General features: G+C 53.2%; 1 protein-coding gene across 50 annotated transcripts in view; it reads left to right on the top strand.

Moving 5' to 3' along the window:
- The window catches only part of CELF4 (CUGBP Elav-like family member 4), a 297,439-nt gene that overhangs the window by 58,851 nt on the left and 213,673 nt on the right, over nt 1-24,915 (top strand). For all 50 annotated transcript variants that reach the window (XM_053206697.1, XM_027068826.2, XM_053206694.1 and 47 more), the window contains exon 2: nt 16,962-17,044. In XM_053206697.1, coding sequence (XP_053062672.1) covers nt 16,962-17,044 — 83 coding nt within the window. The remainder of the gene's footprint in view (nt 1-16,961; nt 17,045-24,915) is intronic.

Here is a 24,915-nt window from a genome sequence, read left to right as displayed (position 1 = left end):
GTGCAAGCCCCGTTCCTAAGCGCTGCCGTGCATTGCCTTCGAGTGGCAGAGGCCGCACAGACCAGCTCATCCAGCTCCCCTCCCCGCCTTACACATAAAGCTGCACGTACCCCCGAAAGGAAGGTGGCTTGTCCCTGGGAATAACCCATTTTCTTGATTTGTCTTGTGAGAAAGAGCTCTTCCAAGAATCCTCTCCTCTCCCTGCCCCAGGAAGCCACTCTCCTAGACCCAGTGGGGTTCTCTGTGAGTCTGGTTGCTTCACTGGAGAGGAAGGCTGAGCTCTGGTGTCACTCATCCATCCTGGATGGGGGAGGACAGGGACAGCAGAGTCCTGAATGGGCATGAGACAGGGGCCTGGAGGGAGACAACTGACATCTGAGTAGCACTCAGGCTTTCCTACTGCCAGCTCCTTTGAAGCCCATGCCGCACCCTCACGTAGGGAAACTGGGGCAGCAATCATCACAGCCATCATTTGATGGATGGAGAAACTGAGGCCCAGAGAGGTGGAGGGACGCACCAAGCTTTGGTGGCAGAAGTGGCACTAGACAAATTACAGGATCTAAGAGAGGCGACTTGCTGGCAGGGGTCCTGGTTGGAGGGTCCCAGGGCACACAGCTAGGCACGATGCAGAGGGGGCTCTGCCAAGGGAGGGCACAGCTCTTCCATCAACTGGGCAAGGCTGGTACAGAGTGTCGTGACCCTGGCAGGCTCTGAGGGCCTCTCTGGCTTTGTTGGCTGGAGTGCTTGCTCTGGGCAAATGGCCAGTGGTCATGAGAGCTCATTGCGCCTGCTCTGGGCCTTAGGAAACCTCAGGGGAAAATTCTTCTGTCCTTTGATACAAGTGCTCCTGGAACAGAGGCTGAGCGTTCAGCCCTGGGCTGACCTTTGAGGCACAGGGTGGGCAGAGGCAGGCACTGTTCCCAGAACAATCCCAGGGGAGTCAGAAGGGAGAGAGCGCAGTGTCTGGCCTTTGGACACAGATCCACGTGTTTAAAGCCCAGCCCTGCCTCTTCTGAGGCAGTGAATGGCCATGGACATCCTGCCTGAATCCTCTGAGCCTCAAGCTTGTCCTGGGGGATATGAAGGAGAGGGTGTCTACCTTGCAGACATGTGGCGATGCACTGGGCAGGACCTGGTGCTGTGACGCTCTGTTCAGCCCTGTGCTCACCCTTCCCTGGAAGCTGATCCATAGGCTCTGAAGGGGAAGTGGGCAGAGCAGGCCCCCTTGCCGGGTGCTGGCACAGGCCTTTAGAGTTCACAATGGAGGGACTGGAGGGGTCAGGAAGTGCCTCCTGACAGAGCCGGGCTGTTGTCTGGTCCCTGGCAGATGAGCGGGAACTGGCCAGGCAGAGGGGTGGAAGGAGGCCATCCTCAGTGAGACGAGACAGAGTGCCCAGGCATGGGCTGGGGCCTGCAGGGTGGTTGGGGAGGCACAGGTGGGGAAGCAGGCAGTAGAACCTGGAGAGGCCAGCAGGCTGCCACAGGTGCCCAGCGGTATCCAGGGGTGCAGTGGGGGCTCTGGCCACGCTCAAGCAGCCAAGAGCAGGTACTGGCCTTGTACTCTGGCACCTCCTCCTGGGCCACTGCACTGTCTTATGAGACACCCTGTACCACCTTTCCAGAGAGAGCTGATTACACCCTTTCTGTAAAATGAAGAACAGAAGGAAGAAAAGAAGCGAGCCCTCTTCTCCTCCCCCTCCCTCCCTCCCACTCTCCCCGAGTCCCCCCTCCCTCCCCACCTCCCCGCCTGCTCTTGCTCCCTGTTGCTAAGTAGATGGTAGGTTTATTTGCGGCTGTCGGTTCCCAGTAGAAAAATTTCGTCTTGGAGAGCCGCCTGGATGGGAATGGCTTCAGCGCTGATTTCATGGAGAAGGTCTGTGCAGTAATTAGTGTTCATGGGGGAGGAATTGGACTGGCAGGCTCCCAAGAAAACTACTCCCCAAAAGTTAGCTCGAGTCCAGAGGGCTACATCAAATCCAATTCCAGAGTGTGCATCGAGATCGCTATATATAGACCTGCAGACGAAAACAGGCAGCGAGGTGGCGCGAGGTTCAGGTTCACGGGGAGATTGGTCATGGGAGGCAGAGGCAGCCTGGGTCTCTGAAACCAGGGACCATGTCCTCACTGATGGCTGCTGCTGCCCACTGAGCCCTGCACTGCCCCTTCCAACCCCAGCCAGCCTGGAACACTCTGCAGGAGATGGGGAAGGACAGAGGTGCAGGGAGGGAGGGGCGGGGAGAGTGGGCTAGCCCCTTGCCAGCCCAGTGTGTTTCTAAGGAGCACACCATTTGATTGTAAATGCCTGCTGCCCTTCCTGGGTCCCCACACAGAGCACACTCACTTTGATCACTAGGAATAACCCCTGCTTCTTCCTCTCCACCTCTGTCAAGGCTCCAGGGGGCATTCCCTGCCTCCACAGGGGGCCCCTTCATCACCCATTCTGTCCCTGGCTTCCCCGGGGCCTCTGCTGTGGGAAGCATGGTCACTGGGCCACATACCACTTTTCGAGGCTTCCTCCGTGACCCTCTCTCCCCAGCCCTTCCCTGTGCTGGCTACCAAGGGTCTGGATGCCATCTTCCTCTCCTCTCCTTCCCTTCCTCCCCAGGACAGGACTGGGCAAAGAGCCCCCTGGACCTGAGAAAGGATTGAGGGCAGTAAGCCTCAGAGGCCACCCATGGGCTGTGGTGGCAGGGTGGGTGGAGGGGGTGGGCGGGGGGGGGGGGGGCTCCCACTGTTCTACTTAGGTCTTCAGAAACCAGTAGAATCAGGATTAAAATCCAGAACTCTGATTCTTCCTTTCCATTTTCATCCCCCAGAATTTTGCCAGAGCCAATCTGATGCTCAGGTCAGGATTTTACAGACAAGGAAGCTGAGGTCCCCAGAAGGCCAGGGGCTTGCCAGAAGGGTCCTGTCCTGGCCTCTCATCCAAGTGGCAACTTTCAGCCCAAGATCTTTTCATACTTCTGTGCAGCAGGGGCCTTTGCACCCAGGGTCTCCCTCTGTCTGCATTTCTGCCTTGCCTACCTCCAGTCCTACACTCCAGTCCTGCACCTTCTGGTCTCAGCTAGCCTGGCCTCTGGGCCATGGCCCCCATTTCTGGTGCCTTGCAATTCACAGGGTGTGTAAAGCCAGGAAGGGGCCTCTGTACTCAGCCTCAGATGAGGGCCACAGCTGCCTGGGAGTAGAAATGCCAGGGGGGAGCACCAGCAGCCACACCTTTTGTTACCCCCGCTGTCCAGCTTTCCCCTTCTAGGCCTCAGCTCCCCTAGCTGGCCTTCTTGGCCATGAGGTCCAGTCAGCTCAGCCAAGACAAAGCAGAGTTCTAAAGGAAATTTCTAGGAAGCTGAGAGAAAGGATAAAACCTGGGGATACAAAGACCAAGCCATGGCCAACTGTGGGAGTCAGACCCATCATGGGAGTGATAATGTCAGGCCTCAGGTTGGCCCTACCTGGCACAGCTCATGAAGCCTCTTGGGTCCCTCACTCCTTCCCACCCTCAGACCCTCTGTGAGAACAGACAATAGAACCATGCACACCTCTAGGACACGTGAGCGTTTCAGACCTGTGCCTCCCTCTCCCTGTAGACCTGGTCACTGCCCACCATCTGCCCAGCCAGGGGTGGGGATCCTGGATGGACTTGACCTCCACCTGCTCACAGTAATCTCTTCCTGTTCCCTTCATTTGGTGCAAATCCTTAGAGATGCACCTCTGCCTGCTGATTTTCTCTGCTTCCTACACATTTCATCCACCCAGCGTCTGCTTGCTCCCTCCCCCTCAGGCTGCACTGGGTCCTCCGGCCCTCTCAGAGACGTGCTCTCCACACTCAACCTGGGAAGCCAGGTGGGGACCTGGAGTCCAGTTCTCTCAGTGACCAGCTGTGTGTTCTTGGGATGATCGCTTCACCTTGACCCAGAGACACATGCATTTTTTTCCTCCTCAGTAAAAGAACAGAGTACACTTCCTCCTCCTCCCTCCCTCCTGTTCCACTATCCATTCACTGACGAATGTATGCTGACACCCACTTTGTGCCAGGACTATGCTGGATGCTGGGGACACAGACTCATGGGTAGGAATAGAAAACCCATTTCACAGAAAAGGAAACCGAGGTCCAGAGAGATCTGGTGACTTACTGGAGGCCATTTAACTGTCAAGAGATCGCTTTCAGTAGACATTCTAATGCCGAACCAGTGTCCATCCTTCACCCTGTGCCTCCTGTGACCACACCACGCCCTGTGCTAGCAGTGGTGCAACAAGGGTCCACAGCAGATCAGGCCGGCCCTGCCACATTCGGGCTCTCACAGAGGCCTCTTCAGGAGTCAGTGAGTAACACAGATGTGTTCACTTCCATTCCCTCCCACGAGGGCATCAGATTCCATGTGCACCCTGCAGGGTCTGCCCATCCCTGACTGTCCCATCTCAGCGCCACTAAAGACCTCCACTCCTCCTGACCGAGGACCCCCCCCCTCCTCTGCCCAGCCCTTGCAGCCCACATTCCCAAGCTTTAACAATTCCTCTCACAAAAGAAACAATCGACACTGAGGTGCCTCTTTGGGGAAGCATGAAGCCAGCTCTTTGTCACTCAGGTCCCCGCCAGCTCATTACTGCCTCCTGTCATTAGCATATTAGATACACGAGGTAAACACACTGGCATCTTAGACTCTCGGTGCAAACCGCAGCGCTCTGAGCCCCCAGGGTGCTGGCCTGCTGGAGAGCAGGAAACAGACAAGGTCCCTGTCCTGATGAGTATGTATTGGGGTGGGGAGGTTATATCAAGTAAAATGTGCAGGTCCCATACAGGGGAAGCAGACAACACCAGACAGCGTAAATGCCCGTGCTGTTTTTCACACTATAGGGCGTCTTTAACATCACATCGCCACTGCTGCTCCCGACAGTGGTAGCAGTGGTAATCTCCCCACCCCCAACATCAACTAGTTAGATGCCAGGCACTCTGCTGGATGCCCATGACCCCAGCAGGTAGGGGTCACTGTCTCCATTTCCCGTGTAAGGAACCTGAGGCCCGGGTTGAGGTGGGGGGCTACATAAACTACCTAAACTGCCCGGGGCTTCCAGAACAAGGCAGAGGCTGTCAGAGCCAGACCCACCTCCCTTAGAGGCTGCAGCCCTTTCCCAGGGGTCCAGATGTCCTGCTGATGGAAACAACCGGGCCACCAGGGTTAAATGGCTTTCCCAGAGGCACCAGCTGGCTGGTGACAGAAACCATGGGGTCAGATGTTACCTTGTTTAGGGATGGGGGAAAAATGGTATATCCTGGAGTAGTCGGGAATGGGAATTAAATAGATGGACAAGAGAGAATATGGGATTCCAGCCATGAGAGAGAAAAAGAAAGGCAGGAAGGAAGTGGGGGAGGGGAGAGCTGCACTGATTTCCCCCCACCCTGGGCAGAGCCAATGATCCCCCTCCAGGAGGTGGCAGAGCCCAGGATTAAGGTCACACACTCTACAGGAGGCTGCCCCACCTCACAGCCCAGCTCCTCCAGGGACCTGGCCACAGGCCCAAGCAAGTCTTTTGTTTTTGAGTGCCTCCATTTCCTACCTATAAAATGGGGATGATTATAGTACTATCCCATAGCTATTATATTAAATGATTCGATACACGTGAAGCACTTAGACCAACTACCAACAGATAACTAAACATCAGTATTTGCTGTTATCATTTGTGCCACCAACAGACAAGCCCTCCACAAACCTCAACTTGGTAGGCGTGCATATACGTCACGTAGCCCTGAAGTTTATTTACCAGGGGTCTCCTTTATGCCTTTTATCATCTGGAAAATGGTGGGCTATCAATAAATCAATTGATATCAGTTGATATCAATATCAATTCCAAGTTGTGGAATGAATGAATGAATGAATGAATCATCTTTCACTCGCCCACGGATGACAGTACCACCTATCCCAGTCACTAAGTCCTAGCCTTGAGCACCCATCGGTAAATTAGGTAGTTCAATCTTCTTTCTTGGTGGGCTCTGTGGGATGTGGGTAAGACTCTGGGAAGAGGAGAAATCGAGCTGAATGCCAGGCTTTGTCCACCCGCCATGGGTCACCTTCCCCATTGGCCAATTGCCTCTTACCCACCTTGGGCACTCCCAAGGAGAGCAGTGAATGGAGGCTGAGTGCTCTGACCCTTCCCAGGACTGGGGCCAGCTGACTCTAAAGCAAAAGCTAGAGCCTCTTTCCCTCTTAAAATGTGAGCAACTACTTCCGCCAGGGCTCAGAGAGCTTGAGGGATTAGCTCACGGAAGCCAGCAACCCAGTCACATTTGCTAACTACTTCTTTGCTGTGGCCCTCAGGTTAAATATTGCTAAATGCCTGTGATTGAACCTATCCTATTGATGTTGGGTGAAGCCCAAAGCCTGGCCAGAAGAGTAGCTTAAGTGGCCGAGATCATGAGGGAAAGACAACCCTCCACCAAGAACTGGACCATGGCCTGCCAGGACTGTGTGAGATTGTTTTTCTGCTTTTAAAAAGAAAATCACATTTTCCAAACATTGATCTTGTAATATGGGACTCCTGGCTATTGGTCTTTTCAAAATAGCCTGTCTTGGATGCTGAGGTTGGAATTTCTTGGTTGGTGTGCTTCTATTTTTGTTGTTGTTGTTGTTGTTGTTGTTCTTTAAGTGGATTAGGGGCTGTTAGAAAGGAGCCAGGAGAGAGAGGCGAGATTAATTCACCTCACCTGGAAGGTCCTGAGTGCCGGAGTGTGATCAAAGTGGAGCTGGCCTGCCCTCCCTTCCGATTCTCAGCAGCTCGGCCACTCTTATGAAGCTCCCATCCCGGGACTTGTTTGAGGATGGACAGGACAGGCCCAGCCAGTGAGCTGTGGTCTACTGGGGAGACAGTTTCTGTGGACGAGAATAGCAGAAAACTCTGTTCAACCAAGCCCTTGCTTTTATGTTTTAGACACTTGGACATAGAAGAACTCATTGGAAGGAGAATCGGGGAGCACTGGGAAGCTGAGGAGGACTGCAGAGGGTGGGAGGAGCTGGTAGAGGAATCCTTCCCTCACCCAAGCAGGGAGGGCATCTCAGGTGGGGAGAGGAGCCAATGCAAAGGCCCAGAGGTGACATGGATATGCTGTGGAGAAGTGTGACTGAGAAGGGGGACAAAGGGGAACTCAACAGCCCCCTGCCTTCATCTTTTCTTTCATGGGAGAAAGGAGTCAAGAGAGGCCGATGCCCAACCACACAAGGACATCATGGGCTAGAGAGCTGCCTTTGTGAATATGCCAGGGATAGCTCAGGCTGGCAGCCGGGGGCTTCAGGAACATGCCAAGAAGGGATTCCTCCACATTTCCCTCTGCATGGGGAAGGGGGTTCTATTGGGGAAAATGACTCCCACCTTAATTTAGCTGGACCAACCACCACGTAAAGCTCCAACAAAAGGCATTCTATGCAATTCAACAAGCATCCGCTGAGCTTCCTCTGTGGGCATGAGACACACACACACGACTCGGCTAATGCTGGAGGCTACTGAGGGGCTCAGATCCTGCACCATGTCATTTCCATACACTGAGGAGCTCAGCATGTCAGGCCAGGGGTCAGCAGTGTGGCTGAGGTCAGCCAACAAAGCTGCCTAGTTGTAGCAAGATGGGAGAAAGGCAAGAGGGAAAGGCAGTTGCAGGCAGGCAATGGAGATGGGAGCACAGAGGACAGAAGTGGTCTGGGGCAGGATTACCGTTCTTCTCCCGGACCAGTTGAGATGGCCTTGCTTACTCCGAGGCCCTGCCTACTGCATCCCACCATTTAGGGATGGGCTGCATCATGCCAAGGGGGCCCCTGAGAGCCCCTTCCACTGTGGGACTGAGGAAGCTGGCTGTCCATTCCCACTGAGTCACGCCTGTCTTCTCTGCAGGTGCTCCCTGTTCTGAGAAAATTCAAAACAGGAAGATCTAAACTCCCCAACCAGGTTGATTAGAAGTGAACACAGTTCAGTTTCTCTGCTTTAGCATTTATCCTGGTCTTTGTGAGAGTAATGGATACCCCACACGCATTTCAAATCCAATGTGGATTCTCACATAGAGCCTCTGTGGAGGAGCCCATGGCCTGACTCTGACATTGGAGAGGGCAATGGGGGTGGAGGGAGGTCCGGTACATGTGGCCCAGTGAGGCCTGGAGAGCTCAGCCGACACCACCTGGGTCCCTGAAGGAAGAGAACAAGGTCATTCCAGAGCCCTTTACCCCAAGTGCAGGTCATGGGGTGGGTAAGGGTGTGGAGGGAGGACATCTCCCGGGAGGGCCCCCAGGGTCTAGACACTGCCCAGGGCTGTGGGAAGGAACAGGAACTGAGCCCCAAACAGCCATAAGGGGGGCCTCAGGTCAGCCTCTTGCAGTTGTCAGATGCTGATTACACACGCCCCGCCCACAGCCCACTCTGAGGTACAAGAATGATGAGCTCAGGGAGACAACAGCCTCACCATGGCAGGTGAGGTTCTCTGCGAAGAAAGGAACAAACAGGAGTGCTCTGCGAGCTGGCCCAGAGACAAGGCGGCCCTTCAGCTGTGGGAACGAAAGCCAGCACGTGTATCAGCGGACCAGGCTGTCCTTCTTCACCTATGGGCTGAGCCTCAGAAAGGCTGACACCTTCCCTGGGCCAGGCTCCACCACCAAGAGCTCTTTGCTGAGAGAGGGGAGAGGCCATCAGTATGTCCTATCCAGTTTTTGTCCTTTTTCACAGTGCCATAAAGATGTTGCAGCCGACACCAGACATGTAATTCTCCAGTGCTGAGGGTGTAAACAAGGGCAACTGGCAGGAGAGACACTTGGCAAAGGCCTGCCCGCCACTCTTTGCAGCCTCTGAGGTCCAGAGCCAGTCAGATCCCTGAGACTGGACTTACCAGGACCTGCCCTGTGCCCAGAGGAAGAGAAAGAGAAAGAGAAGGCCGGGCCCGTTCCCTGGGGCTTCCTAGTGTAGGTCTGAGGAGATCCCGACCCCCTAGCTTTGTGCCCATCTCTGTCTTGTGGCCACCAAGGGCAGGAGCACTGAGAGAAGTCAGAGACACACTTAGGGTCACAGTGATCCAGGGCCACTTCCCCATGTCATGCAACCGTTAACTCTGAGAAACTCTTGACTAGACCACCGTGCTCTCCTCTGGAGTTTCCTGTTTGAAGAGAGTTGGCACAGGAAGGCAGTGCTGAGCCCCAACAGGGTGAGGGCCCAGGGTGGAGTTTCAGCAGTGAAGGGCCTTGAAGAGGAGAGCAGGCCCGCAGCCCCAACGTGGTGGCTGAGGGTGTCATCTATCTCCCCCGCCTGTTGAGAGGCCTGTCATCCCCACCTGCCCGGCCCCCTCTGAGGAAGATGGATGGCTCCCGCCACCATCAGGAGCTTGAGCCGAAGGGCAGATGTCCCAGACCCTCTCCACAACCCCTGCTTCCCCTGCAGCCAGCCATCTCTCCCCAGCATTTCAGCTCACTCATTCCCAGGCAGGGGCAGAGTGAAGTTTAGCAACCACTGCATTCAATGATGTCGGTCTCTGGGAGGAGAAGAGGACCTCGGAGTTAGCAGTTCCCATAGCGGCGCATTTCCACGTGCACAAATACATAAATGCCAGGCAGACAGAGATGTGTATTCTGCCAAGGGTGAGGGGCCATCGCTCAGGGCTTTAAGGGATGCTGAGGTTGGTGTGGTCAGGGAAATCTGTTTGGAAGAGGGGAGGCTAGGTCACTCCTACAAGGACGTGTGGGCTCCGAAGGAGAGAGGCACGGCAGAGGCAGCAGGGAAAGGATGGTCAGGCTTGGGCTCACCCCATGGAGGCAGAGATGCAGGAGGAAATCAGAGTCATGGACGTGGCTGGGCAGTCACTGTCTTTCCCCTAGGGAGGAAAGAGAACCACAGGAACCGCTAGAATACCAGCAGGGAGAACTCCTCTGGACAAGGAGGTGAGAGGGAATGAGGTCTAGGTAGAAAGGACGGGGAGGCTGGAGCAGCCAGGACAGGTCCGGGGAAGATGGCAGGAGGATCACCCAGTGTCTGGGCACTGGCCAAGAAAGGTAGAGACAGTGTTGTAGTCCCATGGGTTCTTTCTCCTGCCTGTCACCAGGCCCTGCTGAGCCCCAAGGGCCCATTCTCAAGGAGCTCAAGGATTAGATGAACAGACAAGGCCCACCCTTAGGGCAGGCCATGGGTAGGGGCAGCCACATAGGAATCAAAGGTGAGATCGCGGTGGCCCAGGTAGGTGCATTGGGCGCCACAGACCTAGGGACCCAAAGAGGTGGGTCCTGAAGAAGGTGCAGACCCGGGGCAGGCACAGAGCAGGGAGAACACTCCCAGAGGAAGAGCATGTACATGAGGAACTGTATCTCCCACACGTACGGAAGAAGGGGACATTTCTCCAGAAAGCTCCAGAGAGGCCACCCTTGCTCACCCAGACCACGGGGGACAGGAACTGGATTATGGGGTAAGGAGGAGGGGATGGATTGGGCCTCAGAACACCCGCAGCCCTCTTCTCTGGGAGGCTGGCAGATGTTCCTTCTCTCCTTCCCTCTCTCTATCCACCCCCGGGGATCTGCCTTAATTTCTCTGCAGCAGGGCCCGTATCTGTTCCTCTGGGTGATTCTCAGCTGCAGCCTCAGTGAGAATCACTGAGGGGTAGTGCCCCGAGGATGGGATTTCAGGAACTAGGCAGGTCTGTGGGTGGAGATCTGGGGCAGAGTGGGGGGTGTCCTGGACCTCCCAAGAAGATCACATTGAACAGGGAGCCCCTCCTTGACCCATTGGTCTGGCTGGTTGGTGGGTTTCCTGCTCCCTTCCCTTGCCCATCCCTCCCCATGCCCTAGCTTCCTCTCACTTCCTCCAGGCCAGCCAAGCACAGGCCCTGAAGGATCTGATGTTTTATTAAAGTCCAGATCTTCCTATTCTAGGGCCACCTTCCTCTGGCTAATTCTGTAATTCAATTAGTGGGAAGCCAAGGCCCGGCTGGGTGGGAGGAGGGAGCTCATCTGGAGCCTTCCCTTCTGTGATGATTACACCCCAGGCTTCAGCCTTGCTTGGAGTTGGGCAGGAAATTGTACTTCCTTCACTTCACCATGACAAGGGCCTTTTATCCCCGCACACGGGGGCTTTGTAAATTACTGCCATCTCGCGCAATTAATTCTGCCGGGCTGTGTTTTTCCCCCACATGGGAGAGGGCACTCGCCTACCTTCTCAGGAATCAGCGATGCCCCGTTGCACCATTATCCACAGGCTGCTCTACTGGAGAGGGGTGTCTGCCACCCCGACCCGCACCCCAGCCTGGTAACACCCTCCTGCCATCACCAGCTCTGCCCGTCTCCCTGTGGCTCCCTGGTTCTGGGGCTCCTTGTGAACCTCTCCCGATCACACCCTTCTCCTTCCTTCCGGTCCTCCTCTGGGCTTCCTGCTCTCTCTTTGGTGCCAGGTGTCTCTCCTTCTCCCACCACCCCCTCGGGCTCTCTTGGTCTCCCAGCCCTCGGACACCTCAGCTAGAAACTCAGCTCTCCACTTACAAGCCCTCATCTCCGCCCTCACAGAGTGCACAATCTATTCAGAGACAAGACGAGAAACTGATAAATAGGAGGGACAAGTAAATAAGTATGGTGAGTGGGAAAAGGTTAAATGACAGCATGGGGAGGAGTGAGTGGAGGCCAGTGTTCGTGCACATGGCAGAAGTGAGAGCAGCAGAAGAGAGGCAGGTCGGTGTGAACCCAGACACATGGGCATGGCAGCCACCTTGTGCACAGAGCCCAGACCATCAGCTGCTGCTGGCAGCACTGCCTTGTGGCTTTTCTCAAAGTATGACATCTCTCTGCCCTCACTCCCACCCCCAATCATTTCCAAAACCTGTCCCTGCTCTGCCGGGTTACACTTCTATTCTGCTCTGGTCTGTGGTTCAGGAGGATGGGAGACTGAGGGGAGGAGCTGGCGCTGGGGAGCCCTCCCTCCAAGACAGTGGGACAGGAAAAGTGGGAGCTGAGCGGAGAGGTCATACCTCATTAGAGATTCCCGAGTCACTTCTGTGCTTCCCACCTCAGAGACTGCATCCGCGTCACTGGGCTGAATGGGAGAACTGGAGGGCAGAGTTGGGGAAGCTCTGTGCTTTGTCCATCACGGACTCCATCCCACAAACCTCAGCTGCTGGAACTCAGGACCAGAGGACCAGGATGAACACCATTCACAGTTTGCTGGAGGGAGGGAATCTGCTTCGGTTCCGGAGCTTGAAGGAAGCTTTGAGATCGGGACATAGCTGGACTCTTAAATGATAATTTCTCTCATGAAGAATTTGCCAGGAAGCTGATGTCCAATGCTCTTTGTCCCCTCAAAACGGACTGTGGGTCTGGCCTACCCATTTGCACCTACTCCATTTTCATCCTATCCTCTTTCAGCAAAAATCTTCTTTAAAGTTAATTGTGCAAGGGATGCATGAATACAATCTGGTGTCACAATGTGTCGATCAAACCAAAAAAAGTTAACGTTATGAGAGACATGCCCCACCTTCCCCCGTACTCCTTGTTTTCAGCTTGGTGTGACACCTTCTAGACTTTGTGCCATGGGGTAAATACAGATTTCGGTGCATATGAAACTAATGGAATATGTCTCCATTATGCATATGTGATGTGTGCTATTTTGCAACTTGCTTTTGCCATCTGACTGTGTCTTCCCACGCTGGTCCATTTAGGACCATGCCACCCTTTTAACTGCTGTAGAGTATTCCCCAGTTGAATCACGAAACCACCTGAACGCTGAGAGACCTTTAGGTGGTTTTCAGTTGCCGTGCCATTCCGAACAGTGGACTCTTGCTCTCTCTATGAGCACAAATAGGAGAACACCTGTAGGGCCAGGTCAGGGAGGGAATGCTGGGCCACAGCCCCGTCCCTGGGAAAGATGTTCCCTTCTCAAGGTTCACAGCCTGGTCTAGCCTCCTCTCCCATGCTCTGTTGGCTCAGTAGGCAGAGAATCCCATTTCCTGAAGAGTCTGTGAATTCCCAAGAGGCCTCACCAGGTGTGTTTCTGAGGATACCTCAGCACGTCACAGGAGAGTGAGCATGACAGCTTTGGTGGCTGCTGAGCCGGGGCCCCTGCACCACCCTCAAAGCTGGGAGCCCCCCCCCTCCACTCCTGTAAGGAACAGCAATGAGCAACAGGAAATCAAATCTAACTTTTCTGAGTGGGGGTTCTGTGTGTACCACCCCCTTTCCCTACACATGAGAGGCCGGCACGTGTCCAGTGGGTGAGGCTTGGGCACCCTCTTCTCCCCTGGCCACCCTGAGCGCCACCTCAGCCTCCACCTCAGGGTGCCCGCCGTGCTCTGCAGGATGCTGTGATGGCAAATTGTCCTCCTAAAGCCACCCCCTCCCCGCCAAGCTGCCATCCCCCCAGGCCTCCGCCCTCAGCAAGGGAGCAGATGCAGTCCCTTCATGCAAGCTGGAGTCAGCGGTTAATATCTGTTTATCCATATCTGCTTCTTTAAAAAGAGCCATAGTGAGACGTGGCATTGGACTGGCTGGAGAGATCCCTTGAGAAGAGCCAGGTGGGGGCTCCTCTCTATAAGCCTCTATAAGGCTGGTCACTCCTGGCAGAGGTGCAGAGAGACGGAAGGAAGGACTCTGCCCTCTGACCTCCTGACCACCAAAGGGGGGCTTATGTTTATGCCGTGCTCTACAGTTAGACAGCGCTGCGGAGGTTGTTGGTACTCTTTGACTAATAGGTCTCCCTGTTTGAGGGGGATTACTCTCCCTGTTTGTAGATGAGGACAATGGGGTTCAGAGAACAATCAGTAAGTGACCCTTGGCTGGTAAGGGTATCCCCCGAAAACAGCTTCCTGTCTGGAACCGTGCATCAGTGATGGCTTTACGGGAGAAAGCAGGGGAGTGACAGTAACCAGAAGGTCTGACGCTGGGGATATGGGCTCAGAAAGCCTTGGAGACAGGAGGCCTCCCAGCAGGGACCACCTATCACCTCTCAGGGGCAACCTAGTCCCCCCACCACTATGGAATGCCAGCATGCCTCATGTCCTTAGTGCCTTGGTCAGCACCCAACAGCCCCCCAGGCACTGCTTCCCTGCCCCCCTCCTACTGGCCCTGCAAAAGTTGCCAGAGGCGGGGATTCAATGCTCTTGACAAATATGTATTGAGATCCTGCCCTGCTGTGGGGCCTTGAGAACGAAGCAGGAATAGGACAAAAGCAAGTCCCTGAATTCCCTTGCAGGTTGGGAAAACTGACAATCAAGGAACAAACATGTAATGTTAATAGCTCAGTGGGGAGGAGTGCCAAAGAGAAGAGTAAACAAGGCAAGGGGTCAGAGAGTAAGTGTGTGTTGGGAAAGGGTATTGTGTGAAAGGAGGTCAGAAAGGGCATCTCTAGGTCACATTTAAGCAGAAACCTGAGGGGAGTGAAGGAGCAAGCCATGCATATAGGGGGGTAAATGTGGTTCCAAAAGTCCTAAGGCAGAGTGTGCCCTGCAGGGCTGAGAAACAGGAAGGAGGCAAGGGGGTGAGCAAGAGGAAGAATTGAAGGAGGTGAGGTCAAGGGTGGAGATGTTAGGGAGGGTCACATGGAGTCTGGGGGGTCCCTCAAAGATTCTGATTGACAGAGCCTGTGAGCTCTCCCAAAAATGTGGCAGAAATTCCTAGAAGCTGGAAAAAAGCAACAGATTCTTTCTTTCTTTCTTCTTCCTGGGATCCTTCCCTTGTTATCCTGGGTCATAACAATGTGGTCATTTTCTCCACCTCATCTTCCTTCCCCCTCCACTTCCTCCCCTTCCTCCCACCTCTTCTTACTCCTCCCTGTACCATCTCCTCCTTCCACCTTCCTCCTCTTCTGGTTCTTCCTTCTCCTCCCTCTCCACACCTGCCCCTGACCTTGTCCCTAGCTGGCTTGCCTGCATGCAGTGAGACAGTGGCTGCCTCCCAGTTGCAGGCAGGCACAGGCAGAGGACAAGGCCAGGGAAGGGACAGGAGGAAAGAGGCCCCCAGAGACGCAGGCAGCAGCACGAGGGACAACGTCATGGGGGCCTCTGACCGCTATTCATTTCAGTTCCCTGGTGTCTCCATCAATAACTGTCTGCCAGGACCAGGGGGAGGAGTGGGGAGGGGGGGGAGAAGGCAGGGTGACCTGGGTCTGGATAGGGAGGGATTAGATGGGAGTGGGGGAGAGGCTTCTTGGAACTCACACCTCCTCTCAGCCTGGGGCAAGAGTTGGAGGTGGGGAAGGTACAGAGCCTACAGGTTGCTGAGAGTTTCTGCCTCCCAGGTTTCTCTCCCTGTTTCCTCCCTCCTATCTTTATGTCCCTTTTGCACCTACATTCCCTTCCATCTCCTCTCTGAAACCAGGAGGGGAAGGGAGTCGGAACTAATTGCTACACTGGAAGAGGAGGAAGGGGTTTTTACTGGGTGATGGAGGAGAAAGGAACTGTGGAGGATTCTGGGAGTACTCTGTGCCAGGGCACCAAGAAGCCAGAGCAAGCCTGGTAACAAGGGTTGGCATAGGCACCACCAGCCTGCAGACCTCATAGGAAGAGGGCCCGGGCCACAGGGCCTGGCACACAGTGGGTACTTGAGAAGTAGTTAACAAATGGCCATGAGAATGACCAAAGGGCCAGCTGTGTGTGGTCAAGAAGTGAGGTTGGCTTGAGATGGACTGGACAAGTCAAGACGGGCTGCTTGGTGTCAGTAGAACTTGATCAGATTCTTGGAAGATGGATGGGATTGGAAGATGGGAAAATGGGGAGAAAAGAGCATGAGAACAAAGCAAGGGGGGCAGTGGAGGGAAAGGAGACAGTGAAACAAGGGAGGAGACAGCCTGGAGGGGGCCATCTCTGGGGCTTGAGTGGCTTTAGAAAATCTGAGGTAACAGTTCCCCAGGAGACTCAAGCCTTCTGCTGGCCAAAGTTGACTTTCTGACTTCCCCCATGGCCCAGGTCTTATAGGCCTCTGAGGCCATACTCGGCCACATCTGCAGGCAGAGGAAGAGGCCCCTAACACGGGGCAGTTTGAGGGAACTGCCCGAGAAACTCTCCCACTAGCAAGCATGCTCTTTGCTTTGTCACCATGCCTGAAGGGCCAGCATTAAAAAGTCACCCCTTGAGTTAGGTACGTTGTTCTGTAAAATCCAGATTCCCTGGTGAGGCACCGTCGGTCACTCAGGGGGAAAACTACATTGGACTGACCTTGGAGACCACTGGGTCAGCCCTCTCAGTTCACACCCGAGGAGACTGAGGCCACAGAGGGAACAGCATTTGCCAGGGTCACCTAGAGAATTAGAAGCACAGCAAAAGCAGGCCTCAAGTCCAGTACTGTGCATTAGTGGACTGGACATGCCCAAGAAGCCCTTTGACTAGGAGCGTTTTGAAGATATCACTGTACATGTGATGACAGGGGACACATGGATAGCCCCATTCACTTTATTAGCACAACCAGGCCTGGGGTCCTCCCTACAGATGGAGACTATTTGGCAGACCAGGAAGGTCCCTCCTTCATCCCTCATAGAGCAGCCGGCAGCACTCCTAAGGGGCCAGAATGAATTCATGGTCAAACGTGACTAGAGGTACTGAGGGTGAGGGCTGGAAGCTGCCCCTTCAGGGAGGTACTGGGGCTTGAGCTGAAACGGACAGAACAGCACCCTGGGGAGGAAGGAGGGAGAAGGCCGAGCTAGCGCCTGAGGCATCAGGGCAGAGGACAAAAAGAGACCCACGGGAAGAGGGGGCGTGGGGGGGCGGGAAGATGCAGGGTGGGGAGACTTCAGCGAGTGAGCAAAACAAAAAAGCAACGCAAGGGACAAAAAGCCGACAGGAAAACGGAGAGGCAAGAAAGCTCGAGTAGAGTGCACAGGAGAGAGAGAGAGAGGGAGAGAGGGAGAGAGAGAGAGAGAGAGAGAGGTGGGGAGAGGGACCTAGAGCGGGGAGGGGCCCAGACTGGAGGGCGGGCGAGAGGGCGCGTCGGCGGCCCGGGGGCGCCCCACTGACCCTTCTCGGCGCTTCCTTCCCTCCCCAGGCTGCGCTTTCCTCACCTACTGCGAGCGTGAGTCAGCGCTGAAGGCCCAGAGCGCGCTGCACGAGCAGAAGACCCTGCCCGGGGTAAGTGGCGCCTGCCGAGGCGCGAGCGACGGACGCGCCGACAGGGGGCGACTTCGGGAGGCCGGGCTGCGACGCTGCTGGCCGGGGGATCGCGGGCCCGGGCGCGCGCCTGCTTTCGCTCGGGAGCTCGCGCTCCCCCCACTCCCGCCCCGCGCCCCGCGCCCCTAGAAGCCCCGAGGCGCCGCGCGGGGGAGAGGGCGCGTGGGCGCCGGGCTCGGAGCTCGCCCGGCGGCCTCCGCACTCCGCCGTCCAGGCCCGACGGAATCCCGGGCTGGGGGCGAACAACGCCACGAGCACGGAGCTGGGGCTTGGCTCCTCCCCTGGCCCTCCCGGCGCCTCCGATCGGGTCCCTGATCCGCACACTGCCCGCTCTGGCAGCCGGGGCGGAGACGCCGGGTGCCCTGGTTCCCCGGAACCCGGAGCTGCCTCCGCCGGCCCCACGGGGCCCCTGGTAGCCGGGCCGCCTGAGCACCCGCCGATAGACGTCGGACTCAGGCTGTTCCTGGGGCGGGGGTGGGGGCGGGGGCCGGGGCGGGAGGGGGCGCCTCCGCGCCCAAGCTCGGCGCCGCAAGTGAGATCACCGCGGTTTATTTAAGGAGCCAGCCCTCGTCTTTGATAAACTATCGCGCCTCGGCCCTGGTTTATAGCTTCTGTGCGGGGGAGAAGAGAATTATTTATGGCCCCCCTAACTGGGTGTGATATCAGCCATGGCTATTATCGAGGCTAGTTCATCACCATAAAATAAGAAGTGTTCCTCGGGTCAAGGGTCTGCGCGGTCTCTCCTGTGGGTTCAGAGAGATGGGGGGGGGGGGGGGTAGATATACGGCTCACCGAGTATCTAAAGATAAATGGAAAGATGTGAGTGTTTGTGGACATAATTTAAAGAATTTACAAATATACCGTGTTTAAGCTTATACAATGGACACTGCAGGGGAGCACGTGTATTCTGTATGTATGCTCACCAGTGTTTACACATGCATGTTTACATTCTTACCAAGCAAACCTGTATGTAAACACACCTTTCCATTTCTGGCCCACAGCGGGAAAGGTTAACCAGGTAGACTGAAAATGCAACCCTGGGTCGGGACAGCCTTCCCTTGCATCAAAGACCCTTTTTTACCCATTTAGGGGAGGGGAGGGCCTTCCTTCCATTAAGACAGCTTTGTATTGTATTTTGGTACTTGTGATTGCAAAGCACGGGGCTGAGTCATCTTAATAACATACCCGCGGATGTAAATGTATGGAAATCATGCACCGCACAGGTTTTTGTGTGGAGCCTTGCTCTGGCACGGTGGCCATTCCCCAGTTGGTTTTTTAGTGGCGCTGCTACATGCACATATATTATAGTAATTACTTTCTGGGTGCCCTCTGTAAGATGGCAGAAATATGCTCCACATCGCCCCATGTTATGTGTGAAGCATAAAGCCATATTGTAAGATAATCAAAGGCTTCTGAGAAAGGTTTGTGCTGATTAATAAAGTGTTTATGGTACTTTGTTTTGGGGGAGACTGTGATAGATATTTTAGAGCCACCCAAATGGAATAGAAAATACCACATTGTTTTTGGGAGGCTCTTCATCAGCTTGAGAGAGATTGCCAGGGAGTTTCATGATGGCTAAAAGCTGGGAATTAGATGGGGAAACAGAAAGAGAAGGTGGGAGGGACAGGCTCAGGATTTTGAAGGGGGAGAGAACGGGGACTGGGAGAATTTCAGTAGCAAGTGTGGATTGTTCAGGTTCTAACATTAACTTGTGGTTGTTTATTTTACATATAATAGAATAGCTAAATGATGGAGTGTATTAGTTCTTTAATAATTTATAGAAATACTTTGATGTTGCAGTAATTACATTAAAGGTCACATATCAAAGGTAATTTGGTTGAGCAGCTGTGATGGTTTCTCAGAAGCAATCAATACCACTGTCCGTGGTGCTGATTTCACCAAGGGGCCTGCCAGATTAAAGCAGGCTTATTACCAGGCAGAAAGGCCCAGGGGAAATCAGGAGCACATTGGAGCGACGCGCCAGCCCCCCTTCCACCGATAATTAACACTGTTCCCCATAATCTGTGCTAATCCTTCATACTGGGAGATCCAGTGGCATTTTTCTGAAATCACAAAGACAAGTTGGTAAAGTTTGGGAGAAAGGACAAAAAGAAACACGAATGTATGTTGGGAGATGGGAGGGGTGAGGAGAAGCCAACGGTGGAGCTAAAACATAGCCTAGAGTCCCCTTGCAGTGCCTGGAAAGCCTGTCCTTTCTTCAAAGGCCTCACAGGGAGACTCATGGCCTCAAAGACCTCATCACAATTCTCAGGAAAGGCACAGCCTACAGCAGGAGGGACAGAGAGAAAAGACAAGACTGAAGCTCAAACTTCCCAGGGCACATTGTCCCCACACACACTCACATGGAAAAAAGTGAAAAACAAAATGACCACATAAAATTATGCTTTAAAGTGGATTCCAGAAGGCAGAACTGGTGTTATTATTGTTGGTCAATTCTCTCCTTTGAGATTGGAGAAAACTTAACACTAGCAAATACAGGGACGGGACCAAGCAAAATGCTCTCATCCACCCAAATAATGGGTGTTCCCACTAATTGAGGCTGTGTCCATGACCACCCGTTAGGTTGAGGGGGCACAGAAAGGTACCTCTTCTTACTTGACCACACTAGGTGCCCCAGTGAGTGAACTCTATGTCTGATTAAGGAGAAAGAAATTGAAAAAAGAACCTAGAAAACTAGTAACCTCTGCAATTTGGGCACTTTTCCAGACTTCAAAATCCATTAAAATCAATCCATTAAAACCAGCCCTCCAGTTTCTCACTGAAAAGAAAAAGAGGGGAGAAAATAGTGCAGACAACCCATCCTGTTTCCCAGCAAGTTACAGAGCTAGCCTGTTGGCAGCAAGAAAAACAATCCCACTGTTGTCATACACACACACACACACACACACACACAGACAGACACACACACATCACTATCACCAAAAACAACAACAAAACAACAGAGACAGAGCTAAAGATGTCCTCATTTGGGGACTGAGAAGGGGAGCTGACATTTCTCTTGGAGTAAGTGGAATCTCAGAAACCATTCCTCAATGGCTGTTCTTACAAGTCAGAGGTCAGTATCCCTGTGTACCAGCCTAACCAAAGCCCCTAGCATGGCTTATGGAGTCATCCCTGGATCAGTATCACATATGGATTACTGTTTTTGAGTTCAGCATGACTTTGTTAGAATGTCATCAGGGTCCTTTTGAACAGTATCTTCTGCCAGAATCTAGGCAAAGTGATCCCACTTTTCTAAACTCTTCATTTCTATCTCTTCTTCATACTTTTTTTTTTAAGAGGGAGAGAGATTGAGCAGAGGAAAGGGCCAGAGGGAGGGGGAGGGAGAGAGAGAAGAAAGAGAGAGAATCTTAAGCAGGCTCCACGCTCCCATTCGGGGCTCAATCCCACCACCCTGGGATCATGACCTGAGTCATATTCAAGAGTGGGGTGCTCAACGGACTGAGCTGCCCAGGTGCCTTTCTTCCTCGCACTCTTGATCTCTTATTCCTGACCTTCTGCCCCTCTCCAGCCCACTCTCTTCCATGTACGATGTTTGTTCCACTATTTGTAGGGTGTAGTCCACATGGGGCAGTTTCTCAATCCATCAACAAATATTTCCTGAGTGTGTGCCGGGCACTGTTCTAGGCATCCTGGCAGATACAGTGATTAGAAAAACTCATCCCTACCCCTCTTAGAGTTTTCCATCAAGTTAGGGACAGAAGCCACACACACGAACAAAAATATCATCAATAATACAAGACAGCGGGTTATTATAAAGTGGGTAGGGTAGACAATTGCTCAATAACAACAATTAATATTTCTTAAGCACTTATTATCTGATGGGCATGAAATAAGCATGTTATCTGCATTACCTCATTTTATCTTCACAACTACCCTATGAAGAAGATATCAAGATCATCCCCTACAGGCTTAGATTAAGAGACCCAGGCTTAGATAAAGCAATTTGTCCAAAGTCACACAATTAACAAATGGCCAAGCCAGGACCAGCACCAGGTCTGCTACCCAAACCCAGGATACTTATCTCTTTTTTTAGTGTTACCTGTTGCTTTAGAGGGGACCCAGATGACTGTGGAGTATAGGAGTTGCTCAAGGGTTTTGTTCAGGATATGGGCAGGTTGGGAATAGAGAGTTGGGAGGAAGACAGCTATGTCAGATGAGAGCACTGGTTTGAGAACAGCCTGTAGACGAGGCATGCATGACAGGTCAGGAGCTGTGAGCTGGGCTGGAGAGGTCCACTCTGAGAGCTCCCTGGGACCTAAGTGTGCACAGGAGGCCTCTTGGAAGGATTCCATTCCTTAAAATAGGCCCCTGCTGCTTAGTCCTAGTCCCCCCAACCCCTGCCTTTCAGAATTTTCAGGCAATTGTCTTCAAGGAAGACCCCATCTGTTTCCAAAGTTAGAAATGTAAGGCCTCTGGGGAGAGACTCTCATTAGGAAAACCAGGCGACAAGGCCAGTAGTGGCCAGCACTTTGCTCCTCTGACAGCAGAAAGGGCTCCTCACCAGGACTGCTGAGGGGGGAGAACTGGGTTCAGTTAGCAGGAGGCCAGGAAGCAGCCAGAAGAGGGAGCAAGCAGGGAAGAGGGGAGGAGAGGGAGCTGGGGTGGGGGGTAGGGGGGGAAAGGGTGGGAGCTGTATCTGTTTGGTAAACATTAAAGTTCCAATTCACTAGTTAAAGATTGGCTTTTATGCCCTCACTCCGGCAGCCCAAGAATACAAAGCAAACCAACACACTCCTCTCTGTCTGTCTCCCACCCCTAGCCCTGGATTCAGCCCAGTAGATAAGCAACATCACTGCCATCACACCTCCAGACTCAGGTCTCTATAACTCGGGACCTGTCATTTCCATGGAAATTCAGTGTGACCTTCTTGGAGTGTACCAGGAAAGATTTTAAATGAAAAATTAAAAAAAAAAAAAAGGAAATAGAGGCGCCTGGCTAGCTGTTAGTAGAGCCCACTTTTTCTTTTTTTAGCTTTATTTTTATTTATTTTGAGAGAGATAGAGAGCAAGTGAGGGAGGGGAGAGAGAGAGAGAGGGAGACAGAATCCCAAGCAGGCCCTGAGCTGTTGGAGCAAAGCCCAATGCAGGGCTTGAATTCATGAACCCTGAGATCATTACCTGAGCCAAAATCAAGAGTCAGACACTTAACTGACTGAGCCACCCAGGTGCCCCAAGCACACAACTCTTAATCTCAGGGTCATGAGTTCAAGCCCCAAGATGGGCATGGAGCCTACTTAAAAAACAAAACAAAAACAAAAACAAACAACCTTCATTGGATTTCTGGCCCCACTGGCTCAGGATGCCTCTATCTTTGTCCCTCTTCCCCGCTTTCCTTTGCCCAAGTCCCAGCTTGTCTCCCATTCTTTCTCTTTCTCTCTTTTCTTTTTATGCCTGGTTCCTCCTCCTTTCTCTCCCTTCTGGTCATTTTTCTCTTCCTCTTTTCCCCTTTCATTTTCCACCCTTTCTTCATTTACCCTTCTCACTTGCCTCTCCTGGCTCTCTCCTTTCCTCCTCCCATCCTCTCCCTCCATCCCGCCCCACCTCCACCTTGACATCCTCAGATGCTCTAGTGGGATCTCCACCGGCTTTCCTGGGGCTTCCCTGATGAGGCCCATCTCCCTCCTGACAGCCCTGCCATGGAAGGATCCGTCCAATTTTATGTACAACTGTAAAGATGAATGATAAGTAGAAAGGATGCAGGCAAGAACAAGATGAATAAATTATAAAGGGCAAATGATGACAAGACAGGGGTCCCCAGAGACCGTGATATGATAACAGAAACTAAAAGACGAATTTATGATGGATGTAGTTAGCATGTACGGAAGCTGTTAATTCTTCAGGGTAGTTTTACAACTTCTGGTGATTGGCGCAATCAAAGCGTTTCATTTTAGAGATATGATGTATTTCCACTTGTCTGTCCTCTGGGCACAGGGTTGGTGTTTGTCTCTATGAAGTGAGCCTGGGTCCCATCAGCACGTGCATCTTCTCCCCTAGCCGCTGCCACCTTTGTGCATCTCTGCTTTGAGTGGTGGGGTCACAAGCCAGATCCCTGCACGCCTCCAGCTCCCTGGCCCTGCTGTCTTTCTTCTTAGCGAGTGTGTAAGTTTGGGGGCTGCTGTAACAAAATGCTGCAACCTGGGAAGCTTAAACAACAGCAGTTTATTGTCTTACAGTGCTGGGGCTAGAAGTCCAAGATCAAGGTGTTGGCAAGGTTGATTCCTACCGAGGGCTGTGAGGGAGAATCTGTTCCAGGCCTCATGCCTCATTTCTGGGAGCCTCAGGCGTTCCCTGGCTTTTGGATGGCATTCTTCTGTGGTGTCACATCATCTTCCCTGTAGGCGTGTCTGTCTGTGTCCAGATTTCCCCTCTGATAAGGACACCAGTCGTATAACCTCATCTTAACTTGATTACTTCTGCAAAGACCCTATGTCAAATAAGGTTACTTTCATGGGGACTGGGTGGAAGTTAGGACTTCGGCATCTTTTTGGAGGGAACACAGTTCAGCCCATGACGCTGAGAAATAGGCAACTCTTTGGCTCTTCCACGACAGGGAGGAAAAGTCTTCAAAAGAATTTGGATTGTGGCAGGCGAGTGGGGGGCGTGTCCCACCAGACCTTGCTCTGCATCTCACCCTGGCCTCGATTTTTTCTTTCTCTCTTGGGGAAATGAATCACGTATCTTCTTTTCCTATATTTCTTAAAAACGACTGTTCATCTGTCCTTTTAGAGCATCAGTTCTACACTTGAGAGCAATTTTGCCCCTCAGGGGACAGTTGACATTGTCTGGAGACACTACTGGCATCTAGTAGGTAGGGGTCAGAAAGTTGCTACACGTCCTACACTACAATGCACAGGACAGCGCCCCCCCCCCCCCATAAAGAATTATCTGGCCCCAAATGTCCATAGTGTCAAGGGACCCTAAGGGACCCTAGGCCCTGTGTTAGGGCCAAGGGCGAGTGGAAAACACACAATTAGGCCTTGAGGCAGAGACTTCCTCTCTCTTCTTCACTGGCTCTCCTCACTTGGGGGACAAACCCCAGGGTCCTTAGAGTGTCAGAGGTGGGAGAGTTTAAGGGGCACACCCCCCAATGGCGAAAGCATAGAGGGAGTAATGGGCAGCAGAAGAGGGCAAGGCTCACCTCCAGGCATTAAAGATCATTTCTTTCTCCAGCTCCTCCCTTTGCAGGATCCCCATTCTGCCAGGAAACAGATCTGGCTGCCTCTCAGCCTCTCAGACCGTGCCACAGACAGGAGGGCTGGGGCTAAGAGTATATTATGCAGAAGGGAACACCAGAGTTCCCATTGGGAAGTCAGAAATGCCTTAAATCCAGACACCAAGCACCAGATAGGGACGGGGGCTACCATGGCACCCTCTGATCTTGCCTCCTCTCTTCCACACCAGGCCTTGGCCCAGCCCACCTTCCTTGCTTCCATCCAGAGACTTCTTTCCCCTTCCCACAGAGAAATCTGAGTCTTCCTCCTGCCTAGGCCTTTGCCTCTCCTAAACTGCCCACTCTCCTCTTCTCTGTCCCTGCCCACACTGGCCTAGGTGGGAAGGTGTGCCCATGTTTCAAGCAAGTGACTCTTAACTCCCATAGGGAGTCATTCCCAATTGGTGGGCTGCCTTGTCCTAGCAAAGATGGGCAACACTGGGTGATGATGGCAGAAGCAGTGTGGTTCCCTATTCTTCAATTATTCATGAAAATACTTGCTGTAAAGCGAAAAGGGCTCAAGTTCAGGGGGAGGAGGTCTCCCAAGGTCCCAGTTTATTGTGATTCAGTTCGTGTTTTGATCAAAGGCGGCTGTGGTC

Source organism: Acinonyx jubatus, chromosome D3 (assembly GCF_027475565.1).
Source record: "Acinonyx jubatus isolate Ajub_Pintada_27869175 chromosome D3, VMU_Ajub_asm_v1.0, whole genome shotgun sequence".
NCBI lineage: Eukaryota > Metazoa > Chordata > Mammalia > Carnivora > Felidae > Acinonyx > Acinonyx jubatus.
This window is presented reverse-complemented; position numbering and strand designations above follow the sequence as displayed.